The sequence below is a fragment of the Meleagris gallopavo genome, chromosome 6 (assembly GCF_905368555.1).
Source record: "Meleagris gallopavo chromosome 6, MGAL_WU_HG_1.1, whole genome shotgun sequence".
Taxonomy (NCBI): domain Eukaryota; kingdom Metazoa; phylum Chordata; class Aves; order Galliformes; family Phasianidae; genus Meleagris; species Meleagris gallopavo.
In genome coordinates, this window is record NC_139409.1 from 47,254,222 (window position 1) to 47,278,773 (window position 24,552).

Genomic DNA, 24,552 nt, shown 5'->3' on the forward strand with positions numbered 1-24,552 from the left:
TTTTCATACGTATTTTTCTTCAGTAAAAATACTTCACCCACCCAATTCAGACAAAGTGTTCCCTATTAACAGATTTCTGTATCATTACAGAGTGCTTTATGTTTCTTTTCAAAGTGCTCCTTATGTTTCTTTAATCTCCATGGCGTGGGAAAGTCATATTGTTTTAAGTCAGTACACCTGAGTTAAAGTTTCTCAACCTTTTACCAACAGGTGGTTCACAGCTAGTAATACCCACCAGCTCCTTTTCAGATCTTACTTCTGTACAGCTCTTAATCCCAGCCAGCTGCTTCATGTCAAAGCTAGCACAGCTTGTCAAAATACTTTCTCTTCGAATTCTCAGTGACCTGCTCTGAACAGAAAATCAAAACAAAGCTAGATCTTAACCCTGGATTTTAAAAGCTCATTTAGCAATCATGCAAAATCAGGTTTTCTTGCCAGAAGTTCTGTGCATTGGAAACAATTAAGGAACCACTGCAGGCCTTAGGTTACAGTTCTGCTCTCTGCAAATTTGAAGCACAAGTGTCAGTATAGCATCTAGCACTTCCAGCTGTATTCAAATCTGTTTAAACATCTACCAAATCTTGAGAAAGTATTTCTTGTGTACTGAACATGTTGCAGTACCTCTCAGCACTGCATACAGAGTGATACAGCCTAACGTAGCCACAGCTTTGGAAGTGTGCTCTGATCAGTGCAGGAGAAGCTAAAGGTAGTGATGAGACCTTGGTCCTAAGGACTCAAGCTGTACTAGTTCTATTCGTTAATAAAATACAGACAGTCACACAACTTGCCCACACAGTGTGAGTGGTGCCATTCATTTTCATTCCCTGAGGAGCTGAAATAAAACTAGGGGAGAGCCTGGATCTGCATTCCCTCCCACTAGCAAATAATACCTCACAAAAAAAAAAAAAAAAAAAAAAAAAAAAAAGAAGACTCTTTCCTGTTCAGCCTAAATGCTAAGTAGCACCAACCATATTCCTTTTCCCCAAATCAGCAGACTTCTATCTGTTACCACACCTGCTTGAACTTTTCCAAGGCAAAATTTCCAAGGTGTTGTTTGCTTATCCTGACTCTGCGTCCCCTGCAGTAAATTGAAATTCAATTATCCCTCCACTTTGAATGCACGGCAAAGTCTTGATACCCAATCCAACATACTGCGAGCAGCCTTTCACAATCACCTTGCACTCGGTGTCCTCAATTACACAGGCCTTCTTGTCTACAATACACAGTCATGTAATTCCCTACTCCTGGCACGGGGGCAGCTGGATCCCCCAGAACAGGAGCCTCAGAAGCCATCCATTTGAGCAGAAAACTGCTTAAACCAGGAGATGCCTGGATATGGCCCTGGCTGCCTTCCATTTGAGTCATTACTCAAGCAGCGGAGGCCTAGAAGAGCTGAAAGCAGGCTGGCAGTGCCAGTGACACGAGGAGACAGGGCAGCCCAGCCTGCCAGGAGCCTGCCAGCCAAAGCCTGGAACAGGGAGGGCTTGAAAGCACTGCCAACAGCTGCAGCATTAGCAGAGCTGCTGCTCTCCCCACATATTAAAAAAAAAAAAAAACGTGCTCAGGCCATTGTTGATGCATAACTGAGAGGAGCAAAGACCTGACTGGTAGAAACAGTGCACAGAATGAGCAGAAGGAGAAGAGGACTTGGGGCAGTGCAGCTGAGCAGGGCCATAGATCTGGGAGCTGCTGCATTGGATGGGATGGGGGACGAAGAAGTCCCAGGGCAGAAGTTTGGGGTGCAGCACGTCATCTTGGACAGAGCAGCTTTGTGCAAGCAGTCACAGGAGAGCAGGACAATGTGTATTAAAAACACGCCAGCCACACTGGGACAAGACAGACTTGCAGGCACCCATAACGCAGCCTCTAGGGACAGCAAAGACACTCCTCAGCGTGCAAGGCGTATGTGTCCTCTTTCCTCTCCTGCTTGGGTGTGCCCCCAAGCTACCCTGTCCAGGCCCTGAGGCCCTTCCCTCCCCAGCCCATCTGCCCAGACCAGACAGTAGAGCAGGGTGGTGATATGCAAAACTTGAAGAAAGGAAAGCGGCAGTCTCCTGCAGCCACCTCCTATCACTGCAAGTTCAGGGCAGTGCTATGCATGAATCCCTCCAGGACATCGATGTGAGATGCCTGCTCAGTAGTGCCATTGGTCTGCATTGGGCTCCACCCAGCTCTAAGGGAATGCTGCAGTATTTCCAGGGAAGCTCAGCAGGCAATTTCTTTAACAATCTATATATTGTGTGTAGGCAGCTGTAGGCTTTATACTACCAGAGCTAACACTAAGGCAGGGCAGTTTTTGTTATTTCTTAGTTTGAGTAACTGTTGGGTTTTTTTTGTTTGTTTGTTTTGTTTTTTGTTTTTAAAGTGATCGTATTGAATCTTTTGACAGAGCTGCCAAGTAAAAGTCCAAAAGGCAAAGGCCTTCCACAAAGCATTGAGGTGTTTGGATGCACCTCTTACTCAACCAGTCTCCATCTGCTAGGAGCTGACTACCAGGCATTGCTCCAAGTTTACATCAGCGCACGTTTTTCCATTGACTGGTTACCTTTGGAATGCAGATAATAGTGCAACGTGGATTGTGTGATAGGCAGCTGATACCACTGCTCTGCAGCACAGATGAGTCACAACACACACACATACCAGTACAGGATCCTTCTGGCACCAAGTGTAACATTTCCCTGGTAATCTGACTATCAGTTCACAGAATGGCCAGAGTTGGAAGGACCTCAAGGATCATGAATCTCCAACCCCCCAGGCACTTGCAGGGCCCAATCCAACCTGGCCTTGAGCAGGGAGCAGGTCTGGTCTCTTGGTGTCCTGTTCCTGAGGCAAGATGTCCCACATTCTTGTCCAGCATGCCTCAGGTCTTCATATGAACACACAGATACCTCCTTCACATCTTTTCCTCAACCTCATCCACCCCCACAGGAAGCAAGTCATCACTCCTTCAATGGGATCATCCAACCCAACCACGACAGAAAATAAAGCCATAGGGAAAAGCATTAGGCAGTATCTTTAAAAGCAATTATCTCAACAGACCTCCAACAACATCTTAACCCAAATTAGTATGCATCCTGCTAGAGCCCGGGCAGTAGCAGAAGTGCCTGATGATTTGGGGGAAGCACCTGTTGGCTTTCAGTTCCCTATGTAGGCACTAAAAACTGCCTTGGCAGAGAATTTTGGATCCATCAACCATTTGCTCATCATGTGAGCAAAACTTACCCCTTGCCTGCAGGCAGATGGACAGTGAATTGTCATTCACCAAATATTCAGTCCACAGACAAGTGACAATCACTTAAAAGGACTTTTACCCTTCTGCAAGCAAGCAGGTAAGTTAAGCTCTCCAGCAAACTTCCTTCTATCATGAAGCCATCATGAAGTCATACCAGTCTCAGATTCTGTGTTAGGGCACTGAGCCTGCTCAACTCTTTGCTGGCACATCAGAGTAACTAAGATTTGTTTATGCAACAAATACAATCACCTGGTAGAATCCATTTCCTGAGAAAAGGGTGTCTGCTAGTCAAAGAATTTACTTTTGAAATGCCACATGTACAGCTTTCCAGAAACAAAAACAGTGCTTACACGAACATCCTGAACTAGGAGGTGTGCTTTTAAAAACCTACATACTGTTGATCATTAATCTCTTTTCATCATCTCACAACCTGCTGCCAGCTCTAACTTACTTACATGGTAATTAAAAGAAGGCATTAGATGCATTTTTGAACACACTTCACATTTTCAAAATCCCATTGTTCTGTCCCCGATAAGTTGGCTAGCAATAAGAGCTGTCAGTTACCTCTCCAAAAACATGAGCAAACAGCACACCATGTTTACTGCTAACAAAATTAACACAACAGCTATAGGTTAAAACCATCCTCCAGCAAGTCTGCTATTCACCACATGTCTCCCTAAATCAGATTTCTGGCAATGACATCTCACAGCCCTGAGTGTATATTTCATTTGTTAATTTGTGTATATATATATATATATATATGTGTGTGTGTGTGTGTGTGTGTGTATGTATGTGTATATATATATATATATATATATACACACACATATATACACATACAAACACACTCATACATTTCCCATCAAAAACCTAATTCTAAAGTTTAAGGAGTAAGCAGCAACATTAGGTGAATTTAAAACTTTTTTTTTTTCTCCTTCTACTCACAATATCTATTCTTTCTATAGCAGATATCCAAGGTCAAGTATTTGGGATCCCTACCTAGCTAAAAATGTTTCCTTGACCTGATTGGGCGTTGTAGACAACTCTGATGTCCTCTTACAAACACAAATAGTCCTGAGCTGAGCCCAAGACTTACACCCAGTGCTACCTAAAGATGCCATTTTTCTTAAATCTTAAGGGAAAATCTGAATGTTTATTCACACCAAAAAAATGCAACATTTGAGTTCAACAATTGCAAAACTCTGAGGTTTTGAATATAGTTAGAACATACAGAGCTATGCAGCAGGAAGCCTCTCTTTCACATGAAGGCTGAAAAAATACTTACAAAATACCTGAATTTTTCCAGGTGCCCATTTGCATTTCTTTCTTCTTCCATTAGTGGTGTTACAATCCAGTATGTATTTATCAACCTCGACTGCAGACTGCCCCTCTCACCAAGGAGACACAATAGGAGACAGCTGCTCTGCCAGTAGCACCTGGCTATTAGAGGAGCTGCAGCAGCCTGGCTTTGGGAGAACCTCTCATTGACTATACGAGGCTGTTTTCATCCAGTTATTGATGATATTTAAAGAGTTGTTATCCGTTTTTTCAAAACAAGTTATCTTAGTGAGGTATGTAAACAAGTATCATATATATTACACAAGAAACAGTAGGCACGGAGAAGACCTTACAGCAGCCTTCCAGTACCTGAAGGAGGCCCACAGGAAAGCTGGGGAGGGACTTCTTATAGGGGCACGTATCAACATGATGAGGGGCAATGGTTTTAAACTGGAAGAGGGTAGGTTTAGACCGGATATCAGAAACTCTTTACTGTGAGGGTGGTGAGACACTAGAGCGGGTTGCCCAGTGATGCTGTGGATGCCCCCTCCCTGGTTAGCATTCAAGGCCAGGCTGGATGGGGCTTTGAGTAACCTGGTCTAGAGGGAGGTGTCCCTGCTTGTAGCAGAAGGGTTGGAACCAGATGATCTTAAAGGTGGTCTCTTCCAACCCAAACCATTCTATGATTCTGTGATCTAGTTTCTTTTCACTTAAAAATGATTATACATTTTTGAGATAGAAAATATTTGTTTTTTTTTCTAAATCCACCACAGGCCACTCTCTTTAACTGGATGGTGACGTCGCAGGATTTATTTATTGCTGGGGCTGGGATGTGGTGGCCGTGCTCAGCTCTCACAGTCAACACCAGCACAGTGTACCCTCTGAGCCCACACTCCTTCCCCCAGGACCTGTTTGGTAACTGGTTGGTAATACACCAGGTGCATAATGAGCACTTCTATTTCTCTGCTACTATCTCCAAGTTCCCATAGACCTTTCAAGATCTGGAAATACAGTTTCTTTTCCCTGCAGGAAAACAAACAAACAAACCAGGACTCACATTTGCCCCTCTATGGCAAGGGCAGGACATGTTGGAACTCCATAAGCCCCAGAGGCTGGGAGGTCAGTGTGGTGGGACCAAGAAAGGCTCCCAGCTGGAGCCCCCTTGCCTTGGGAGAGTCTCTGCACACTGCAAGGAGCATGGGGTGGATGCATTCAGCTTCAGCACAACCACATCCTCTCAAAGATGGGCCTGAACTTGCCTTTAAGGTTGGAACCTCAAGCTGCTAAGAGAGAGGAGAGCAACACACAGGGTTTATGTGAATCATCAAAAACTCCTAATTTTATGCAGTTCAGCTTAATGTGGTCCTACTTGCCTTTGTCTAGGCAAGTACATAGTGTAGATATGATTATTTTGCAGTAAGTTTGCCTGCTTATTCTCTGCTTTATCCCTGAAGCTGCATTCTCCTTTCGGAGTCGGCAGCTCCCAGGGAGGGGGTGCTAACAGCAGCTTCCTCTTGGCAGAAACCATCATTTGGATAAGTCACAAACCACACTTGTGAAGCCCTAAGAAACAGTAAAATGAAGATTTTACCACTCGGATGTACCCTAGCAGTGAAGTCAGACCTGTTACACCATCACAGACCTTTGCTTCTGAAAAATTCCAGCGTTGTAATCTGAGGGATTGCCAAGGGACTGCCGTGCTGCTCTTTGTACTCAGCCTAACCCACAGAACAGCTCTGCACTCCTGGTTTTCTAGGAACTCTTCAGATCACCTCAGGGAAGCGAGTGCAAGGATCCTCCACAAAGTCCCATTGACTAAGATTTTTCTCAGATGGATTTTTCTCAGATTTTCCATCCTCAGAACACGTCTTTTTGAGGTACATAGTGAAGAGATTATGGGATTATTTCCACATTTTGGGGACTATTTCTGGCAGCACTCAATCAGACCTTGCTTCCAGCTCCCCGCGTCAGCTCCATAAATGCACAGAAGTAAATCTGAACAACAGCGGCAAGCAAGCAATCTACCTACAACTAAAATGAAGGGGGAAAAGTTTGTGCAATGCTGTTCCAAGAAATCTACTTTTGCACTTCTGTGGAGGCAGCTCAGGTAAAAAAAAATATATTTGCATTTCCCTTGCCATCTACTGCTAGCCACAGTGTTTATAGCTGACATATAACTGACACTGGCCCCAAAACTGACCAGGCTCCCAGCATTTTACTTGCAGTACATGCAATTCTGGACCTACAGAAGTGAAAACATCAAATCTCAGCTGCAAAGCACAGTGGGATTGCTTTCACTACACTGAGGAATTAAACACTGCTCCTTCTGTATGTATTCCAACTGAGAGACATCGAGTCCCCAGCCTAGAGAAACATCACCTGCCCAGTGGTCCCAAGTGATGGAAGTATGGGGTGGTTAACATAGGGAACTCCCTGCAAGGCCAGAGAGTTGATTTAGCTTCACTTCTGTGAAGTACACAATCAGAATATTTTGTTGTGGTTTTAACTGCTTCCAATCAAGTATTTTAATTCAAAATATTTTTTCCCTGAGATTAATAGTAACACTGAACAAGTGACACTGTTGCGTGCACAAGAAGAGTGCTGTGTGAAGGGTATTTGCTTCTACTCCATCCCCACCTATCAAAATGCCAGGAAGAAAGTATAATTAATCAACATTTTATTTAACAAAAAGATCAGTTATCCAACATTTAATGATATCAAATGCCAAAAATAGTTCACTGCTTTTTCTTTAACAACTGTATTAAAAACCAACACAAAATGTTTTTGCCCAATCAAAATATCAGTCTCTAGAGAGCATCTCAGGGAGCTTACAACCCAGATGTACAGATGAAGAAAAGCAAGAAACTAGACACAAAGCATATAATGAAACACAACTCCCTTTCTACGTGTCTTTGACAGTGTTGCACTATACCTATTTGTGCTCTTTACATGTAATGTAGTGAGGGGGGAAATCATACAGCTTTCCAGAAAAAAAAAAAAAAAAAAAAAGGCTATTTAGTGTATTTTTATATTAAACAGCTACAGCTACATTTAGAGCTTTCATGGGTGATTGTATTAAAAGTTCATCATCTAAACAGCACTCCCAGGGCTCATCTGATATATCGAGGGATATGCCAGAACATTTGCAGGTGTAAACAGGGTCTGTTCCTTGAGTCTGTCACTGTCTTTTTGTTTGTTCACCATGCCAGGCTGCTCTGCTGCACCAGCTCCTCGTGGCTCCTGAGCCTAACAATTCCCAAAATAGGAGGCAGAAGCCCAACACAGAATCGATTGTATCCAGTATTTATGACACTATTTGGACCCCGTAATACAAATATTTAAAGTCTAACAAAACTATAAAGTTGCAACTATAAACGTTTGGGAATCACCCCCTAAAACAGTGAACAGTGTTTTAACAGGCCAGCAAGAAAAGCTGAAGTTATTAAATATAACAGAGGGTGGCAAACTCATTTCATGAAGTAATAACCCACCCCTCACATGGATACAGTTCTAGGCCTGTTCACTTCACAGCTTAGGAAATTTTGCAATGGCACCGTAATCATTTACGTGTTCTGCAATTTGCAAATCAAGAGCTCCCACTGGCAAATATTTCTCTGAGTTTGTTCCGTTATTGGAGAGAGTGCTCATCCCTTCTGAAAGGAAATGGGATCAACTACTGACAACTTTTAGTTATTTTCATGGGGAATATTTTCTGATTGGTTCTCCTGCAGAAATATTTCGGATACGGCGTGTTTCTCAAAATTCTTTTTAAGGCACTCTGTAAGTGTCTCCCCTCCACACATCCAGGTAACTTTGTATTGATCCACAGACCACACGCTTCACGATGTTTGGCAGTACACTCTACCAGGTTACGCATCCTCTCTTAAGGCACTTAAGACTGCTTTTTATTTTTACATACACCTAACAATTCCAACTGAAGAATCTCCTCCTGTTTCAACAGTCTGCCCAGCACACATGCATGGGCACACACAGGCTGAGCACTAACCTTACAGAAACACACTTGCTTAAACCCCTCCCAGTACACATGTCCTAAGAGTAGGCCAGCTCAGTTCCCTTCACTCCTTTTAGCTTTACAGTTCATCGTGTCCCTCTTTGGCCTCTTGGTCCTTCAGCTTGAATTCTTCCACAGTAACTTTACCATTTCCATCCCGGTCCTGATTGGTGAACATATTTTTGACAATCTTCTCAAAATCAAACCCAGGAGCTAGTTTTCCTTTGCCAGAATCAACCTGAGCTTGAATGTACTCCGAAAACTGTGTGGGAAAGGAGGAGAAAACAGCTCATTTAGAACAAACACTGAGAACTGATGAGCTAAATCTTACAACTTAAGTTAGACTAATTAGGAGAGACACATGAGACTAAATTGCACTACATGGAGCTCGAGAGGAATTTCCTCACTTATTCCGGCCATCTCTGGATTCAGAATAAGAAAAGTTATTTCTCATCATTTTGAGTGTTTTGTTTCAGGCTTTTTTTTTTTTTTTTTTTTTAGAGTGTAGGAAAGATGAGGTGAACAAAAAGTGACTTAGGAACAGTTCTGTACAGAGAGAGGGCGTCTAATCCTGCGTGCTGACACAAGAAGTTTGTATCGTAAAACAAGCCTCCACCTGCAGCTTAAAAGATCGTGCACAAGAGAAAAGAATGAAACACAGAAATGAGAGCTGAAATATCAGGATACCATGCATTTTGTTAAAGTAGCTTCAGGCATTATGCCTTGTATTTAATTCCCATACTTTTGATGAGGGGAAGAATGATGAAAGGTTAGTTTTCCCTAAAAATTCTTTCCTGACACATATGATGATGTGATTGAAGGTAGACATCTGGCAGAAGTCATACTGCTGACTTGCATGAACAGAAAGTCCACAGTCAGCTTTCCTGATCGCTGATCTCTATGGCACTGCTTGCTAAATAAGCTTCAGTACGAGAACTTCTTTCGTCATTCACTGACACCTTTTGGACAAAGTGCCCTCTGGTCTCCTTGGCTCCTCCCTCCCCTCCTTGCCAGGTGACCAGGAGGACATGAAAGGGAAGACTAGAGAATTAAAAACAAACAAAATTCCTCAGTTAAGAGAAAACACAGAAGAAAACCTCACAGAGATTTATATAATCAGAAGTGGCATAGCAAAGAGAAGGGACGTTCCACTCAGTGGCATTCTCACACTGCAGATTTGAAGAGCAAGTGAGGGGAAGGACTTGTTCATTACACAGCACGCCATTCACCTATGGAGGTTCCAGGAGTATTGGACCGTTCCTGGATGCACTACTGCAAGCTCATTTTTGTCTCAAGATTTCACCAAAAACCTTCAGTGAGCAGACACTGTGAAGGTTGATATAGTGAAGGATCATTGAACACTAGCCTTGCCTTTTATGCCCGTTCCCTACAGATCTGATGTTGACCGCAGGAGACAACAGTAGCACACAGTCTTAAGTGGTATGGCCATTCCTGTTTGGTTTCTTTCCTCACTTCCCTCTCTAGAGCTAAATAACTGTATTTAAACAGACACACTGGCTTCCTGTTAACTTGAAAACACCCAAGATACGAAAAAAGACAAGCAAAGTGAAGCCAAGACCCCATTCTTTGATATCTGAGCACCTTGGTGATGGCATCAGGAAAAAAACATAGGAAGAATTTTCACTGCCTTAGCTTACCTCTTCCAAAAGAACCTCTCCGTCGTGATTCTGGTCTATTTCTTCAAAAAGATTGGGAGAGACCTCACCGTTCCATACAAACATGTATCCTTCAGGCAAGCCAGACACCAGCTCCAGCAGTTCAATGTCAAAAACTAACACAGCACTGCCAGGCACTTCTCCTTCTGTCCCAGCAAAAGGCAAAGAGAGGTTTATATTCTTCAGTGTAAGTGAGGACGTTTACTTTTAATACATAATTATATTTCTCTTCCATCTCCAATGGGTTCTTTTCTATTGTGATCCCCAAGCCCTGGGATTCCAAGCCCACCAAACCTCCCTGCTCCCTTCCGCAGAGATGAATGTAACATAAAGGAAGAAATCAGAATAAAATTGCATCCACATTTTTTTTAAATTAAAAAGTAAAAATTGTGGGTATTAATTTATCTACCAAATGCATTGTGGGTCAAAGTGTCAGTGACACACATACACACGCATGTGTTGTAACAGCTGGGTATATTGCCTCAATTAAACTATAGGAGGAGCTCAATTTATCCTTGAAAAAGTAGAACAGAGGTCATCTCTAACTTTTATTCAGCAGCAACAAGAAACTCTTCAGATTTGTGGGCACATATTGAAACACTGACAATCATGTAATGTTTCAAACCATGGATATCAAATACAATTACTGTGATGCCAAACACATACCACTAGTATATTCAAAATGGGTTTTTAACATAGCAGATTTTTTTTCCATTGTATAAGTTATTTTTCAATGTATTATATATAACTGTATAATCTGATAGAATAGTATAAAATGGCATATATTTCTAATACTCATATTTCTTCATAATTCTTATGGAAACCAGGTACAAGTATAAAAGCCTTTTTATCACTTACCACAAATTAATTCTCCATTAAGCCTGACATTTGATGCCTGGCAGTTTTTATAAAATACAAACTGTTCTGGAGACATTCAAGGAGCATAGCTACTTACACAACTGTTTCCACATTAAACCAGAGCTTTTTGCTCTTGGGAATCTCCTGGTAAGACTCCTTTCCCTCAGTTCTTTAATTATCAAAGTTCTTATCATTTCTATATTCTTCTTTCTATTGTTGTCCCTGTCATTAAAAAACTGATAAGCCTCAATGCTCTAAAATATGGATTTTCCAAGGTGCTTTGTTTTCTTGCTGGGGTTTCAACAGTGGTCATAAATTGCTGCACAGTTTACTCTCAGATTACTGAGTGGTTTCTGAATTTTGACCTTTCTTTGAATTTTCTAACACACAAGTGCTGAAATTCAGTTGTCTTTACAGCATAGTGAGTACCCATTCCCCATCAGTGAGAACTGTGTTTACATCTCTCTGCACTACCAGAGTGCCTGGAGCTTTCCATTTTGACAAAGCAACATTACTGGAGCATGTGTTAACCTTTGTACTGGGATACTCTCTGCACTGGCCACAGCAATAAATGACTTAAATGCAACACAAGCAGTATGTTCCTTTCAATAGGGAATGGGGGCACTGCCTAAAATAATGAAATGAAAACAAACTCTAAAAAATCACATTCAAGCAGCTAAGAGATACTCACCTTATATCCTAATACACAGCAAGTAACAAATCCTGCATACATGCTCCAGAGATCCTAAGTGGACATGCAATAGGTCTCACTTACCCACTCCATCTTCTCCATAGCCAAGATGAGGTGGTATAACAACTGTCCGTCGCTCTCCAACACACATATCCTGAAGGCCCATGTCCATCCCTATCACCACCTGTCCAGATCCCAGAACTATGTTGTAGGTCTTGCCAAGACTCTGCCTGGAGCAAGAGGAGAAGGAAAAGAACCAAAGAAAAAAAAAAAAAAAAGAAAAAAAAAAAATCAACATACTGTAGAGAATTTCTATTATTCAGAACTACCACGTAAATAGCAGTTTCTAATTAGTGTTCTGTCTTTGCCAAGAATTAATTTCATGCCCAATGCTCTGTTCTACCAAGCAGTTACCTGAAGTTCTTCACAAGGCAGCAAGACACAGCCAACATCAAACAGAAGTGTCCAGCTGTTGATAAGTCATCTGGTATTAAAATTCTAGGTTTCTTGAAAGAAATCCCATTAGAATGATTCATCCTGCCAATTAAACCCCCCAAAGTAGTTTATCTCTAAGCAAGATGTTCTGCTTCTCAAGTCTTTACAACTAACAACATTGGCTTTTTCAGCAGATCTAAAAACTCCAGATGTACATTTGTCCCAGAACTACAAACCTATGAGGACTGGGATACATTCACATGCATCAGCCATTATATTAATATTAATCACTCACCATAACAAGTGAATTATCAAGGCAGCTGGAAAGCATAAGAGTACTACTGCTATTTAACATTATCATTTTTCGAATTATGATTTGTTAATAAGCTCTAGCTTATTGCTGAAATTAGAAATTATCAAGAGATAACCCTGAAGATAAACATATATTGTAACTCTAAAAGAAGAGTGTCCTGTGTTAAGATTTATTACATAGTATGCACCACATCAGCAGGATCCTTTCTTCTGTCAGTCTCCTGTCCTTGGCTGTTTGGCTTGACTTTACCACTGTTATTTGCAAAGAAAACAATTCAGTGGAATAGCAGTCCCATCTTAAATTTAGAATTGTGAGATGCACAATCTCTTATGCCCTATGAACTCCTTTGAATAAGACAGTCTCAACATTCCCTGGCTCCTGCCACAAAATGAGAACTGTGCATTTCTACACATAAAAGGTGTTTTGTGTGCATGGTGTTACTTCTATACATACCTGACCACAGCATTATATCATGTGCTTCGACATAAGCCAGCTTTTCAGCTCTGCAAGCTATTGTGTGAACTGTGAAAACTATGCACTGGCTTCCTATAATAATTATAACCTGTTTAAAAATAGCTTTTTCCAACTTCCCTTCCAAAAATAAAATATTATTTAGATGACTAATGCCATCCAAAAAACAACAGAAACAAGCTAGCAAAAGTATTGAAGCTGCAGCTAAACGGTGTTGTGGGCTTACTTTAGTTGTATATGAGAGACTGGAGCAGTCTCTGCTATCCTCATAAACCTCCTGTCAACAGGAAGAGGAACATTATCATCACAGCAATGACCTGATGATAATTTCTCCACACTGCCACTTATTCCAACAGTACAGTTGCACTAAGGAAAACCAGCACCCATGCGTGGTACAGACATGATGATGATTACTTACTGTACAACACCCTGAAGCTAGCTTTAACAGGACCACACCGAGTGCCTCTACAAGACCTCTCTCAGGAGCAGCGAACCAACAGAGTGCAAACTCTACCCAGGAAATTGGTTTGTTCACACATAGCCCTGTGCCATTCCAGTACAACGGGTTCAAATTCCTGAATTGAATCTGTCATGCAGACAACTCGTTTCATCACTTTGCCTGTAGTGTTTATGTTCTTTTCCAGCACATTCCTACACCCTCTTTGTTCCTGGTTCTCTCACTATGATAGACTGTCTTCCTTCTCCTATACTTCCTAGGCAGAATAAAAATACAAACTGTGCAATAGCTTTTCAGGCTATTCCAGAGGAGGGTCCAGAGGAGGGCCATGAAGATGATCAGGGGACTGGAGCACCTCCCCTATGAAGACAGACTGAGGGAGCTGGGCTTGTTCAGCCTGGAAAAAACAAGGCTGTGGGGTGACCTCATTGCAGCCTTTCAGTACCTAAAGGGAGCCTACAAACAGGAGAAGAGTCAACTCTTTGAAAGGGTAGATAACTGCAGGACAAGGGGAAATGGTTTAAAGTTAAGGAAGGGGAGGTTGGATGTCAGGGGGAAATTCTTTAGAGAGAGAGTGGTGAGGTACTGGAACAGCTGCCCAGAGAGGCTGTGGATGCCCCGTCCCTGGAGGTGTTCAAGGCCAGGTTGGATGGGGCCCTGGGCAGCCTGGGCTGGTATTAAATGTGGAGGTTGGTGGCCCTGCATGTGGCAGGGGGGTTGGAGATTCATGATCCTTGATGTCCCTTCCAACCCAGGCCATTCTGTGATTCTGTGATATTCACTCTGCCTCCACTGTTGCCAGAGCCATTTTCTTTAATGGGTAATATACTTACGTCGAGACCAGCAGAGTGCCATCCAGGAGTGAAGCATTGTAGTGATACTTCAGGTAATCTCCCTTCTTACTCAGGAGGCTGCAGTTGGAAGGTTTGTAGTTAACAGTAATGCTGACTGAATCAGAGGGGTTGTGGAAGTCAGCCACATGAATGTCAAAGACCAGCACTGCAGATCCAGGAATCTTTCCTAGATAAGAAGCAAATTAGGCAAGTAGTAGGAAAAGAAATGGTACCCAAAAAGTCATATGATGACCAGGTTCTGAACCCAGTAGGAATATTAATTCCCTCCACGTCCACTACTGTGTCATTTTGCTCTTCTTGTTCAGAATTAAAGGATTACATCTCCTCTACAAGCAATAGATGCAAGTTTCATCCAATGTAGGAAAGGGTACTATTAGAAAAGCACTGAGTTTGCACTCAGTTCCATGATGAAGGAAAAAATATTCGTTATTCCAAATTGGAAAACCACTCAGAAATGAAGCAATAAGCATGTATTTTCCTCTGACCACCCTAAATGAAACTGCTATTTGTTTCACACATCAACTCAGTATTGATCATCAGAATTCTCATAGGATTTCTCATGCTTCAAGGAATGCCATTGTGTCTTAAAGGTTACATTTTCCTAATACGTGCTGATAGGAAGCAACTTCCTTCTCCCCTACCTAGAATAATGCATAATTGCATTACCAGCAATGCCAGGCATATCCAGAGCCAGCAATGAGTTTTGTTGGTAAGGAGCCTCATTCCTAAATCAACAGCCCAGAATTTGTATTCACAGAACAAAAGCTTCTCTTCTTAGTCAGTTTTTCCAAATATCAACCCCAGAGGTACCTTTTAAAATACCAGCCACAAAACTGCGATTTGCTAGAAGGATTATCATATTCAACCTCTCACAGCAATCCTTTTAGTACTAGTAAATCCTCCCAAAGGAATTTTAATTGTATGTTATACATACACAGATACTTTGCTGTTACATGCATCCGTTTACAGAGGCGGCTTAGGAGTCCACAAAACCTGTGGCTGTGGAAGGAATGGGGAAGAAAACTTAACACAGTTAATTCCTTTAGCACACAGCACTTGTTAAGACACATAGGAAGGAATCTGACTCTGCAGTGCTGCAGAGTTCCTGGCACCCGAGTACCAGTCTGTCTGAAACACTGATTATCCAAATGATTTCAGGTCACCAAGTACCAATCTGCCTGAAACTTTAATTATCCAAATGATTCCAGGTCACCAATTACATGAGAGATTGTCCTGCATTCCTATTGTCCTGCCTATTGGGTAATTAAAATAATTTTGCACGTTCTGGGTGTTATCCTGTCAGTTGCATGCCCACAAATTAACAGATTAATTTATAAGCCTTCTGAAGGCCAAAAAAAGTTGAAACAAAATACTTTATGTGTCTTAACTACAAACAACTGCACTGAACAGCAAAGGAAACATCATTAATTATGGAAGTCTTGAATGAAAAGTCAATCTTACCTCTTCCTTCTTCTCCATATCCAAGGTGTGGAGGGATTATTATTCTTCTCCTTTCACCAGTGCATACACCTAGCAGACCTTCATCCATCCCAGCAATCACATAGCCCTTCCCCACATAGGTGTCATATGTACGATTTCGTGAGTAGCTGTGGAAAAGTTATTTGCTTTTTTAGCGCTGGCAGGTGCTCAAGAGAGTACAGAATCTTGCAGCACAATTCTTAAACCTGTTAGGTCAACCACGTGGTCATTAACCATCACCAGAGAGACACAATGCAATCATCATGAATGTAGGCCACCAAGTTTCACGAGTCAGTGATGCATACGTGTCATTCATTAGCCACTACTGGGACCCTGGCTTGTTTGCAAATGCATCCCTACTATATACTGAAAAAAATCTCACCTTTGTCTGTACTTTACTACAAATTATGTTTGTTGAGTTCAAATTGCTGAAAGAAATCAGTGTTCCCCTTTAAATTTTCCCATGCTCTAACCCTATTTTCGTAAGTGCTCAGCAAGATATATTTCAGGTTCATTTTTGTCAGACACCTTTCTCATTTTGCAACCACAGCTATGCTGTTGAACTGCTACAGGCAGGAGGTGGAATAAATAAGTTCTCCTGGGATGCACAGCATTAAAATGAGTCATGACAACATAAAGTATCAACACTATCCCTCCCTTCTTAACTATCTCAATCGCTTAAACACTGGTTTATGAATATGCTTCAGCACCTAAGGTAAGAGTGAAACAAGCCTACAACAAACAAGGTGATTGTTTACTAAAAGGATGTGTCTGTCTTCTGCCTTTCTTTGAGGCATGTTACATGAAGACACAACACAAAGAAGGGAAGGCAGAAAGGTTTTAAGTCATCTTTACGAGGTAACTCTGGGACAGAAGGAGACCAATATACAACCTTAGTTAATTCGTGAGCTTGCTGAACTGCTCTAAGTCCAGACTGCCTTGGCTGAGCTTCCCAGGTACTTTCTGCAGCTGAATATTGCAGAGAAAGAAATGAATGAAAAGATTATTAGAGATCTTGACCCCAGCCATTAGCTGTGCTTTTGGAATGCTCCCTGTACTAGTGACTTTTTTTCTCCTGGCCAACTCCAAGGCTTTCACTAACTATTGCTAGCTGCTCTATTTCTTCCCAGGCTTGTTAGACATGGCCTTTCTTGTAAATTCTGCAGGAAGCCAGGATATGACACTTTAATAAATATTATAACAATTATCAGCTCTTTGGAATGATATACAGGCAGCTGTCTACAAAGCATTTATTACTAATTATTGACAAAAACTCCAGTAAACATATTACAACTATTTAAAACAATTGTTTAATTACTACACAAAAGACAATACCCCTTTACTTCTAAAAAAAAAAAATAAAAAACAGAGGTATTCTGGCCAGGTGCACTGTGGATAACCTAGAAGTTCTTAACTTGCAAGTTTTTGTAAGGTGTTCTGAAAGCTGGAGAAGGAAAGTAATGTACTGCTCATTAAAAGAAAAAAAAAATAATAATGTCTCAGTAAGTTACAAGGGTATCATTCATCATATAATTCTGTACAAGGTGTGGATGTACCCAGAGCACTTTGAATATGAAGTGACAGTGAACCTTCTCCTTTATCAAAAAACTGTGTTGGTAAATTTGTCTTGAAAGGCACCAGCCTTCAAAATGTAGACAGCTTTCAAGTAGAGAAGAAAGGCTTCAGAGATTAACCTCCAACGAGGCACAAGATCACTGACCCACAATTGTCAGGACATAAAAAATAAAATAGGAATCATATTTACTTTCTCTCTCTTCAGTAGTATTATCTACTTGGCATATAAGCTCAGTGGAGCAAAAACGATTCAAGCACACGTCTGAAGCATGTAGAGCTTCCTCAGATGGATGGCAACCTCTAGATGGCATCTCTGTTACTGCCCAGATACAAAATAGCCCTCTGTCTTCTGAGTTTGATAAGAGCTGTGTGGTTTTTTTTAATACAAGAAGACTCCAACTCCATTCAAAATTTCAGTAAAGGAAGGAATAGTGAAGAGTTACATATATTATGGTCAAGGCAGACGAACCAAGTTGGAGATGGAATCTGTGGTGCTCAACAGTTTGGTTACCTGGAATCAAACAGCGTGCCATCCAAAAGCGTGCCGTTGTAATGGTATCGGATGAAGTCTCCTGTTTGGGTTCTTCGCTCACAAGATTCTGGCACAAGCTGGTTCTCAATAGTAATACCATCTTTAGGGTTATGAAGATCTAGCAAAGCCACGTCAAAGACAAGAGAAGCTTGGCCAGGGATCTCCTTACCTGAAAATGACAGCAGAAAGCTGGTAAGACAGAGCACGTGTTCTACAGGGAGCTTAAGCATTCTTGTTGAAGAAAAATACTGCCAAATCTGGCACTTCACCTCCTAAAATAAACCACCATAATCTGCTTCTAGTCAGTCATTCTGTGTGTGGGGGTGTCAATTCTCCCATTCAGTTATTTCCTTCTGTTCCTATAGTGATGGCACTGCCTCATCAAAAACAAGGCTCTTTGGTAATGCTCACCTTAGTCACTGCATGCCACCAAGTCCACCTGAGTTCCACGTTTTAAGCTGCCACTATTTCCAACACACTTTATGAATAAAGTACCTAAAATATCCATCAGGATACAGATATGGTACATCTGCTCTTCCTCTCCTGTTAACACCAAAACAGGGAGACTACACAATGGAAGCTGAAGATGGATAAATTGACTCTCTCAGTAAAAAAATACCTCTTCACCAACACACAAACTATAACGTGGATTGCTTTGTCTGAGAATCAGTGAGCTCAAGATCTTGTCAAAATTTCATAACACAGCCTGTGTATTTCTGTTTTCTGCTCCTGGTGGCAGTCTTTGGAAGAATTACGCAGTCACCTGACTTCTACTTTTTGGAGCCATTATTAACTAGAAGTGATATTCTCTAACTGAAATTAGATTTCAGTATGTAAAGATTACAATCTGTACCAACAACATGTTAACTAAGCAACATATTGCTCACGCTAAAAAAAAAAAAAATCTTGTATTTTATAATCAGTTACATCCCATACATAACACATTTTTATCCTCTTTTCCATCACTTTGTTCCCTTTGTCTGAAACTAGTAGTCATGTTGACCATGAATTTAAAATACTCAAAGCTTGATTTTGTTTTAGAATATAGATGGCTCATATTAAAAAAAAAAAAAAAAAAAAAAAAAAAAAAAAGGAACAACTTTACCATCTCCTTCTTCTCCATATGCCAGGAAAGGTGGTATTGTGATAATGCGCTTCTCCCCGATGCACATTCCCAAGAGACCCTGATCCATTCCAGGAATCAGCCATCCAATGCCCACATATGTATCATAAGTTCTCATCCGATTATGGCTAAAAATATAAACAAACCAAAAAAAAGCCAACAAACAATTCAGGAACAGCATTAATCCCCAGCAGCCAACTACTAAGCATGATATATGTCACAATTTGCTGCTTGTTATTAACATTAACATTGCTCATCAATTTACCAAGGTCTTGCTGCCTAGCATTTTCCATAACACTCAGCTATCTCAGAAACCTAGCAGAGGTTTTGAAAAGCTTATTTACAAATAGAAAGGCAGATGTTATTAAAGCATCATTTTCCACACAACTTTAATGAAGCTGCGCATTTAAAATCTCAATATAAAAGTGTTAATAGCTCAATTTCTTTTAAATCTCTGCCTGCTTAACTTATAAAGCTTGTTTGTAACATGAATAGCTATCCTGCACTAGTGATAAAACTATTAGCTACTGCAGCAGACAATAATATAGATACAGGCTGCTAATACCTGTGCAGAAATTCTATAGCTGTTTTATTGGTATGAGTGAGTACTGCTGTCCCATAGTGCCTGAATAAATTATTTTTACAGGATGCTGGCTTTAATTTCTTGGGAAAACTGCCTGCGTTTCTGGTCAGATAGAACTAATTGCTCTACCAACGGAGTGGGAGAAGAAGGTGGTTTCACGTGACTGATTCAGACACCTGCTAAAATACACCAGCACACACAGCCCAGCTGCACACCTGGAATCAAAGAGAGTCCCATCTAAGAAGGTCCCATTGTAATGGTATCGTACAAAGTCGGACACCTGGACCCTCCGAGTGCACTTCTCAGGTTTGAAGTAAGTCTCAACCTGCACTTCGTCTTCAGGATTCCAAAGATCTATCAGAAGCACATCAAAATGGAGCACGGCATTGGGGGGTATCACACCAGCTGCAAAAAGCAGAACACCACAATGGAGTTTATTTCCTGTTTTCTAAAGGCAGCAATGTAAAGGGAATCAATCTGCACGTTCCCTAAACAATCCGTGGTGCACAACATCTTCATCTGCAGGTCTGTTTCCCTCTGTTCCTTAACACTTCTGCAGCTGCACAGGGGGAGGAGGATGTGACAGCATGAAATGCTATCAACTACATCTATCTGTCCAAGTGACGTTGATCTAACTTTTTATCCCTGTGACTCTGCAAGCAAAGCTGCTTTTGTCACTGGCAAGACCTGATGCAGATTGACGATGGCAAAATACAAAAAAGCATTTGACAAAAAAAGGAGATGCAAATAAATAGCTATTTCTAGCTAGCATGGCTACAGCCTGAAAGCCCCGTGCCGTCCCAGCTCACCCTTCAGCACACTGTACTTACACACGCCTTCGCTTCCATAGGCGAGCTTGGGGGGAATTTTCACGAAGCGCCGCTCGTTGACACACATGCCAACCAGGGCCTTGTCCATCCCAGCAATAAGTTGCCCTTTTCCCACAAACACGTTGAAAGTGGATCCCCTGTCATAGCTGCAAAGGGAAAAGCAGGGAGAAAAGGTCAGTGGTTCATTTACTGACATTTCTGCTGTTTTTTGAGAGCTTGTCTGTACCTAATCCCCCCTCTGACTGTTAGCCCAAGTTTATTGAGAGGCAGCTGCTAAGGGAGCAATCAATTCCAGGTGTTTCTGAAACTCCAGCCCATCCTTTCCTCTGTTGGCTGCTCCCCACCCACCTGACACACATCTTAACGCTGTGCCATGGACACAGTAGGCACCCAAAGCCCACACGTACCAACGATTAATTTACGCACCAGTGCTAGGAGCAGCGCTGAAAAATTCAGCACAAAAGAGAAAAGTAAATGCTGCTGCAGGATGTGAAAGGATGGCTGCTCTCACAATAGAATCTTAACATGTCAACGCTGGTAATCAACATTAAAAAACACCACACAAGACTGACAAGCTTTGCAACATGAGACACCGTGCTTGGTGGCTGCTAGAGCAGGGGAAAGGGAAGAAGGAGCCTTTGAGTCCCAACCGTGAGGTTTGCCCATCGGTTAATTATTTTCTCCACCACACACCCAGCTCTCATTTCACTTAGATTTGAATACATAGAAAAAAACCACAGCTGTGCCTTGAACAGCAAGTCAGCCAGATTGAAAATCAGTCGATCTGATTAAGAGATCTTCCACTGCAAAAAGACACAAACACTCGAAAGGTGAAAGAAGTTGTTCTGAAATGTTGAAGAAAGCCTTCTCCGCAGTCCTGAAAGCAGAGTGTTAGCACAGCATAGCATCAACACCAGCTTTGTCAGTCCTGCTGCTGCCCCAGGCCCCCACAACACCGCGTTCTGCTGGAGCCGGCTTACCGCCGCTATTCGTTTTTAAGGAAAGTATAAACCTGTGTCAGGAAGCGTTCAAAAGCCTCATGCCTATTTCTAAGCTTTCACTGCTTTCACTTTCTCAAATTCCTTTCACAATTTAAAGGACTTTATTTTTCTTTTTTTCAGATAGAAAGAAACGTGGAGAAGAAAAAGGCCTCTGTTCTGCTGCAGTGCTGGTGAGCAGCCAGCACAGCGGTGCTGTGGGGGAAATGATGTCAAACCCTCCTTGGAGGATGTGAGTGTCACTCACACAACACACCGAGCTCTCTCAGCAGGCCCAGGTCCCAGCAGCCCTTCGGATGTTTCACTGGGAGCTCTCTGCTTCCTGGCAAGCATTTCTCTGAAAACAGAGAGCCCTCTATAGGCAGCACTCACTTTCTCTTGCACAGATATTCTCTCTCGCCCGCAGGGATGGAAAGTATTTAAATAAGCTCCCGATAAAGCGGGGCATTGAGTTCGGGATGAACTTCAAACCAAAAAGTTTTTTTATTGTTTTTCTGTGGGTTTTTCTTTTATTATTCTTCCAAAAATAAACCTGCAATTAAGAAACCACTGGTGCTGAGCAGGAGCTGAACAAAGCAGGGAGTAGAGCGTGCAGCTCTGCATAACTGACCTGGCAGATCTTTTACAGCTCAGCAATATCGGGTTCTATCAGCAGAACTCACCACACTAACAGCAGATGCATAGAGAACTAAAATCAAGCTTAAAAACTCAGATCGCTTTGTGGCTGTGGAAACGAACAAATTAAGTGGTGTATCAGTTAATTACGTGAAACACTGTCAGTGGAAGAGCTGGGAGTAGTTTGCTGGCAAGAGGAGCAGCATTACAGCTCGGGAGCATCTGCACAGAGCAGGAAGCTGAAAGCCTTTCTCAACAGCTGAGGAAGAATCAGAATAAACCTTCCCTTACTTCAAGACCCGAGGGACTTTGGTGAGACTGCCACTGTCACCAGCTATCAGCACTGCCATTTAGAGGACCCAAGGGGACAGACAACACACAACTCAGCCCCACCCCACACAATTCACACCCACACCACCAGAAACATGGAACGAAGTCCAGTCAACACCTTTGTGCTCCACAGGTACACGCTCAGCCATGGGGCCCAGGTGCACAGCGTGGTGCAGAGCTCTGCAGGCACAAGACCAAGGATGGATGTTTGTGGGTCCAGCAGGAACACATCTCTGAACACGTGGCTGCTTCCCACAATGGCACGCATTTTCAAGTGAGCAGGGAGCACACCGCCCTCAAGCAGAGCCATCCTGCAATGCACTGGAAAACCCCCACGACCGAACTCTGCAGGACGATGATTTCCCTGGGGCACGGGGAAGATTAGCAAGATTACAGAGAAGAAAGCAGGCAGCGGGCAGTGCTGGTGTCCTTCTCGGTCTCCCGATCCCACTGTTTAGGTTTCCTGATCCCAAAACAACAGGAGGAAGGCATTTTGCTGGAGACAGTCCACGTTGACTCAAGGATAATATACACAAACGTTTCAGAGCGAGCACTGCTCTTGTGTTTCTGCTAGCGACGACTCTGAAAGCTATGCATTCTGGTAGGGCTAAGCTTCAAAAAGACAGAGGAAAGGCACGGAAGGAAGCGGGCAGGAAATCCCTGCGCTCTGTGACGGGACACCGCTGCCCACCAGGACATCCCGACGGTCCCGGAGCCCCTGGGGTAGCAAGGTGAACGCAGCGGAGCGTTCCAATCGCCCCAAAGCGGGTCCGACCGCCGCAGCGACGCCCCCTCACCAGACCGCAGCCCTCCAGCCCCTTCCTCCCCCACGCCGGACACCCACCCGACCTCCTCCCCGCGCCCCGCAGACGGCTCCCTGCCTCCATCCCGCCGCCGGAGCCGCACGCCGACCTGGAGTCGAATCGGGTGCCGTCGGGGAAGGAGCCGAGGTAGTGGTAGCGCACGAAGTCTCCGCGCCGCACGGCCCGCGGGCAGCGCTCGGGCACGAAGCGCCGCTCGACGTGGACGTCGGCGCCGTCCCAGGGCGGCTCCGCGGCGGGCACCGGCGGCGCCTGGCAGGCCGCCCAGCTCACCAGCATCGCCGGCAGCAGCAGCAGCGCGCCGCAGCCCGCTCCCCGCCGAGGCACGGCCGCCGGCCCCGCCATGGACGGAGGCGAGGGAAGGCTGCCGGCCGCGCCCGCCCCGCTCCGCTCCTCCTCCGGCGGCGGCAGAACTTGCAAACGTGGATGCGGCGCCTCCGGCCCCTTTCCCCCACAATGCTCCCACCCGGGGCGGGGCGCGGCCCCCGCTTAGGGGACGGGGGGTGCGGCGCGGTGCCCCCGGCGCGACGTGGCGCCGCCCGGGTCCGTCCCGCCCCGCCGCTTCGTGTCGCGGCGAGGAGAGGGGACCGCGGCCGGGACTTCGCCTGGCGCCGCGATCTGGCGTGACGCGGCGACCCCGGAGTCGCCGGGGCGAACCGCGGGGTCGGCGTTACCTGGAACGGCGCAGGTTCGGAATCGCCGCCCGCGTGTTCTGACTTCTAAAGGTAGAGGTATTCGCAACGCCCTGCCGGCTGAACCTTGCGGGTGGCACAGCAAAATGACTTCTCGAACACCAAGTGGGATGCCAGGGCCCAAAAGAAGTGGGCGTTCGTGGCAGCTGAGCATCCATTTCCCCTACTCTCTGGTCCTGCAAGCTGTGAGAACTTAGGTTTCTCAGTTAACCTAACCAGCCTCAGTGGAAAATCTAAGCACCCAGCCCTAGTCTTATACAAGTTAAATAACTTTTTTTTTCTTCCTTTTGAACACTGTGGCAGCAGTTTCCTGGTCGGAAGAAATGCCTCACCCTCCCTGGGGTAGCTGGTTGGAATGGAGGTGCACAGAAGAATGTCATTTGTTTAAAGAACGCCTCTGGTGAGATGCTGATACAGGGCAAAGCATCACTTTCATGTGTATGGAGCACTTGAGGAAGCTACTGAAGTAGAATCTTAGAATCAAAGAATGGCTGGGGTTGGAAAGGACTGAAAAGACCATCCATTTCCAAGCCCTTGCCCTGGGCATGGCTGCCACACACCAGATCAGGCCGCCCAGCATCCCATCCAGCCTGGCCTTGAATGCCTTCAGGGCTGAGGCATCCACAACCTCTTTAGGCAGCCTGTGATGGTGCCTCACCACCCTTTTGAGTAAAGAATTTCTTCCTGACATCTAACC

General features: G+C 43.6%; 1 protein-coding gene across 1 annotated transcript; it reads right to left on the reverse strand.

Annotated features, from left to right (window-relative positions):
• Nucleotides 1–7,170: 7,170 nt before the first annotated feature.
• Nucleotides 7,171–23,706, reverse strand: FKBP9 (FKBP prolyl isomerase 9). Its single transcript, XM_085226618.1, has 10 exons — nucleotides 23,255–23,706; nucleotides 20,400–20,545; nucleotides 19,785–19,974; nucleotides 18,969–19,114; nucleotides 17,843–18,032; nucleotides 15,739–15,884; nucleotides 14,257–14,443; nucleotides 11,832–11,977; nucleotides 10,181–10,344; nucleotides 7,171–8,784 (listed from the first exon to the last, which is right to left on the reverse strand). The coding sequence occupies exons 1-10, from the start codon at nucleotides 23,506–23,508 to the stop codon at nucleotides 8,602–8,604; spliced, it is 1,752 nt and encodes a 583-aa protein (XP_085082744.1). The 5' UTR covers nucleotides 23,509–23,706; the 3' UTR covers nucleotides 7,171–8,601.
• Between the last annotated feature and the right edge of the window lie 846 nt (nucleotides 23,707–24,552).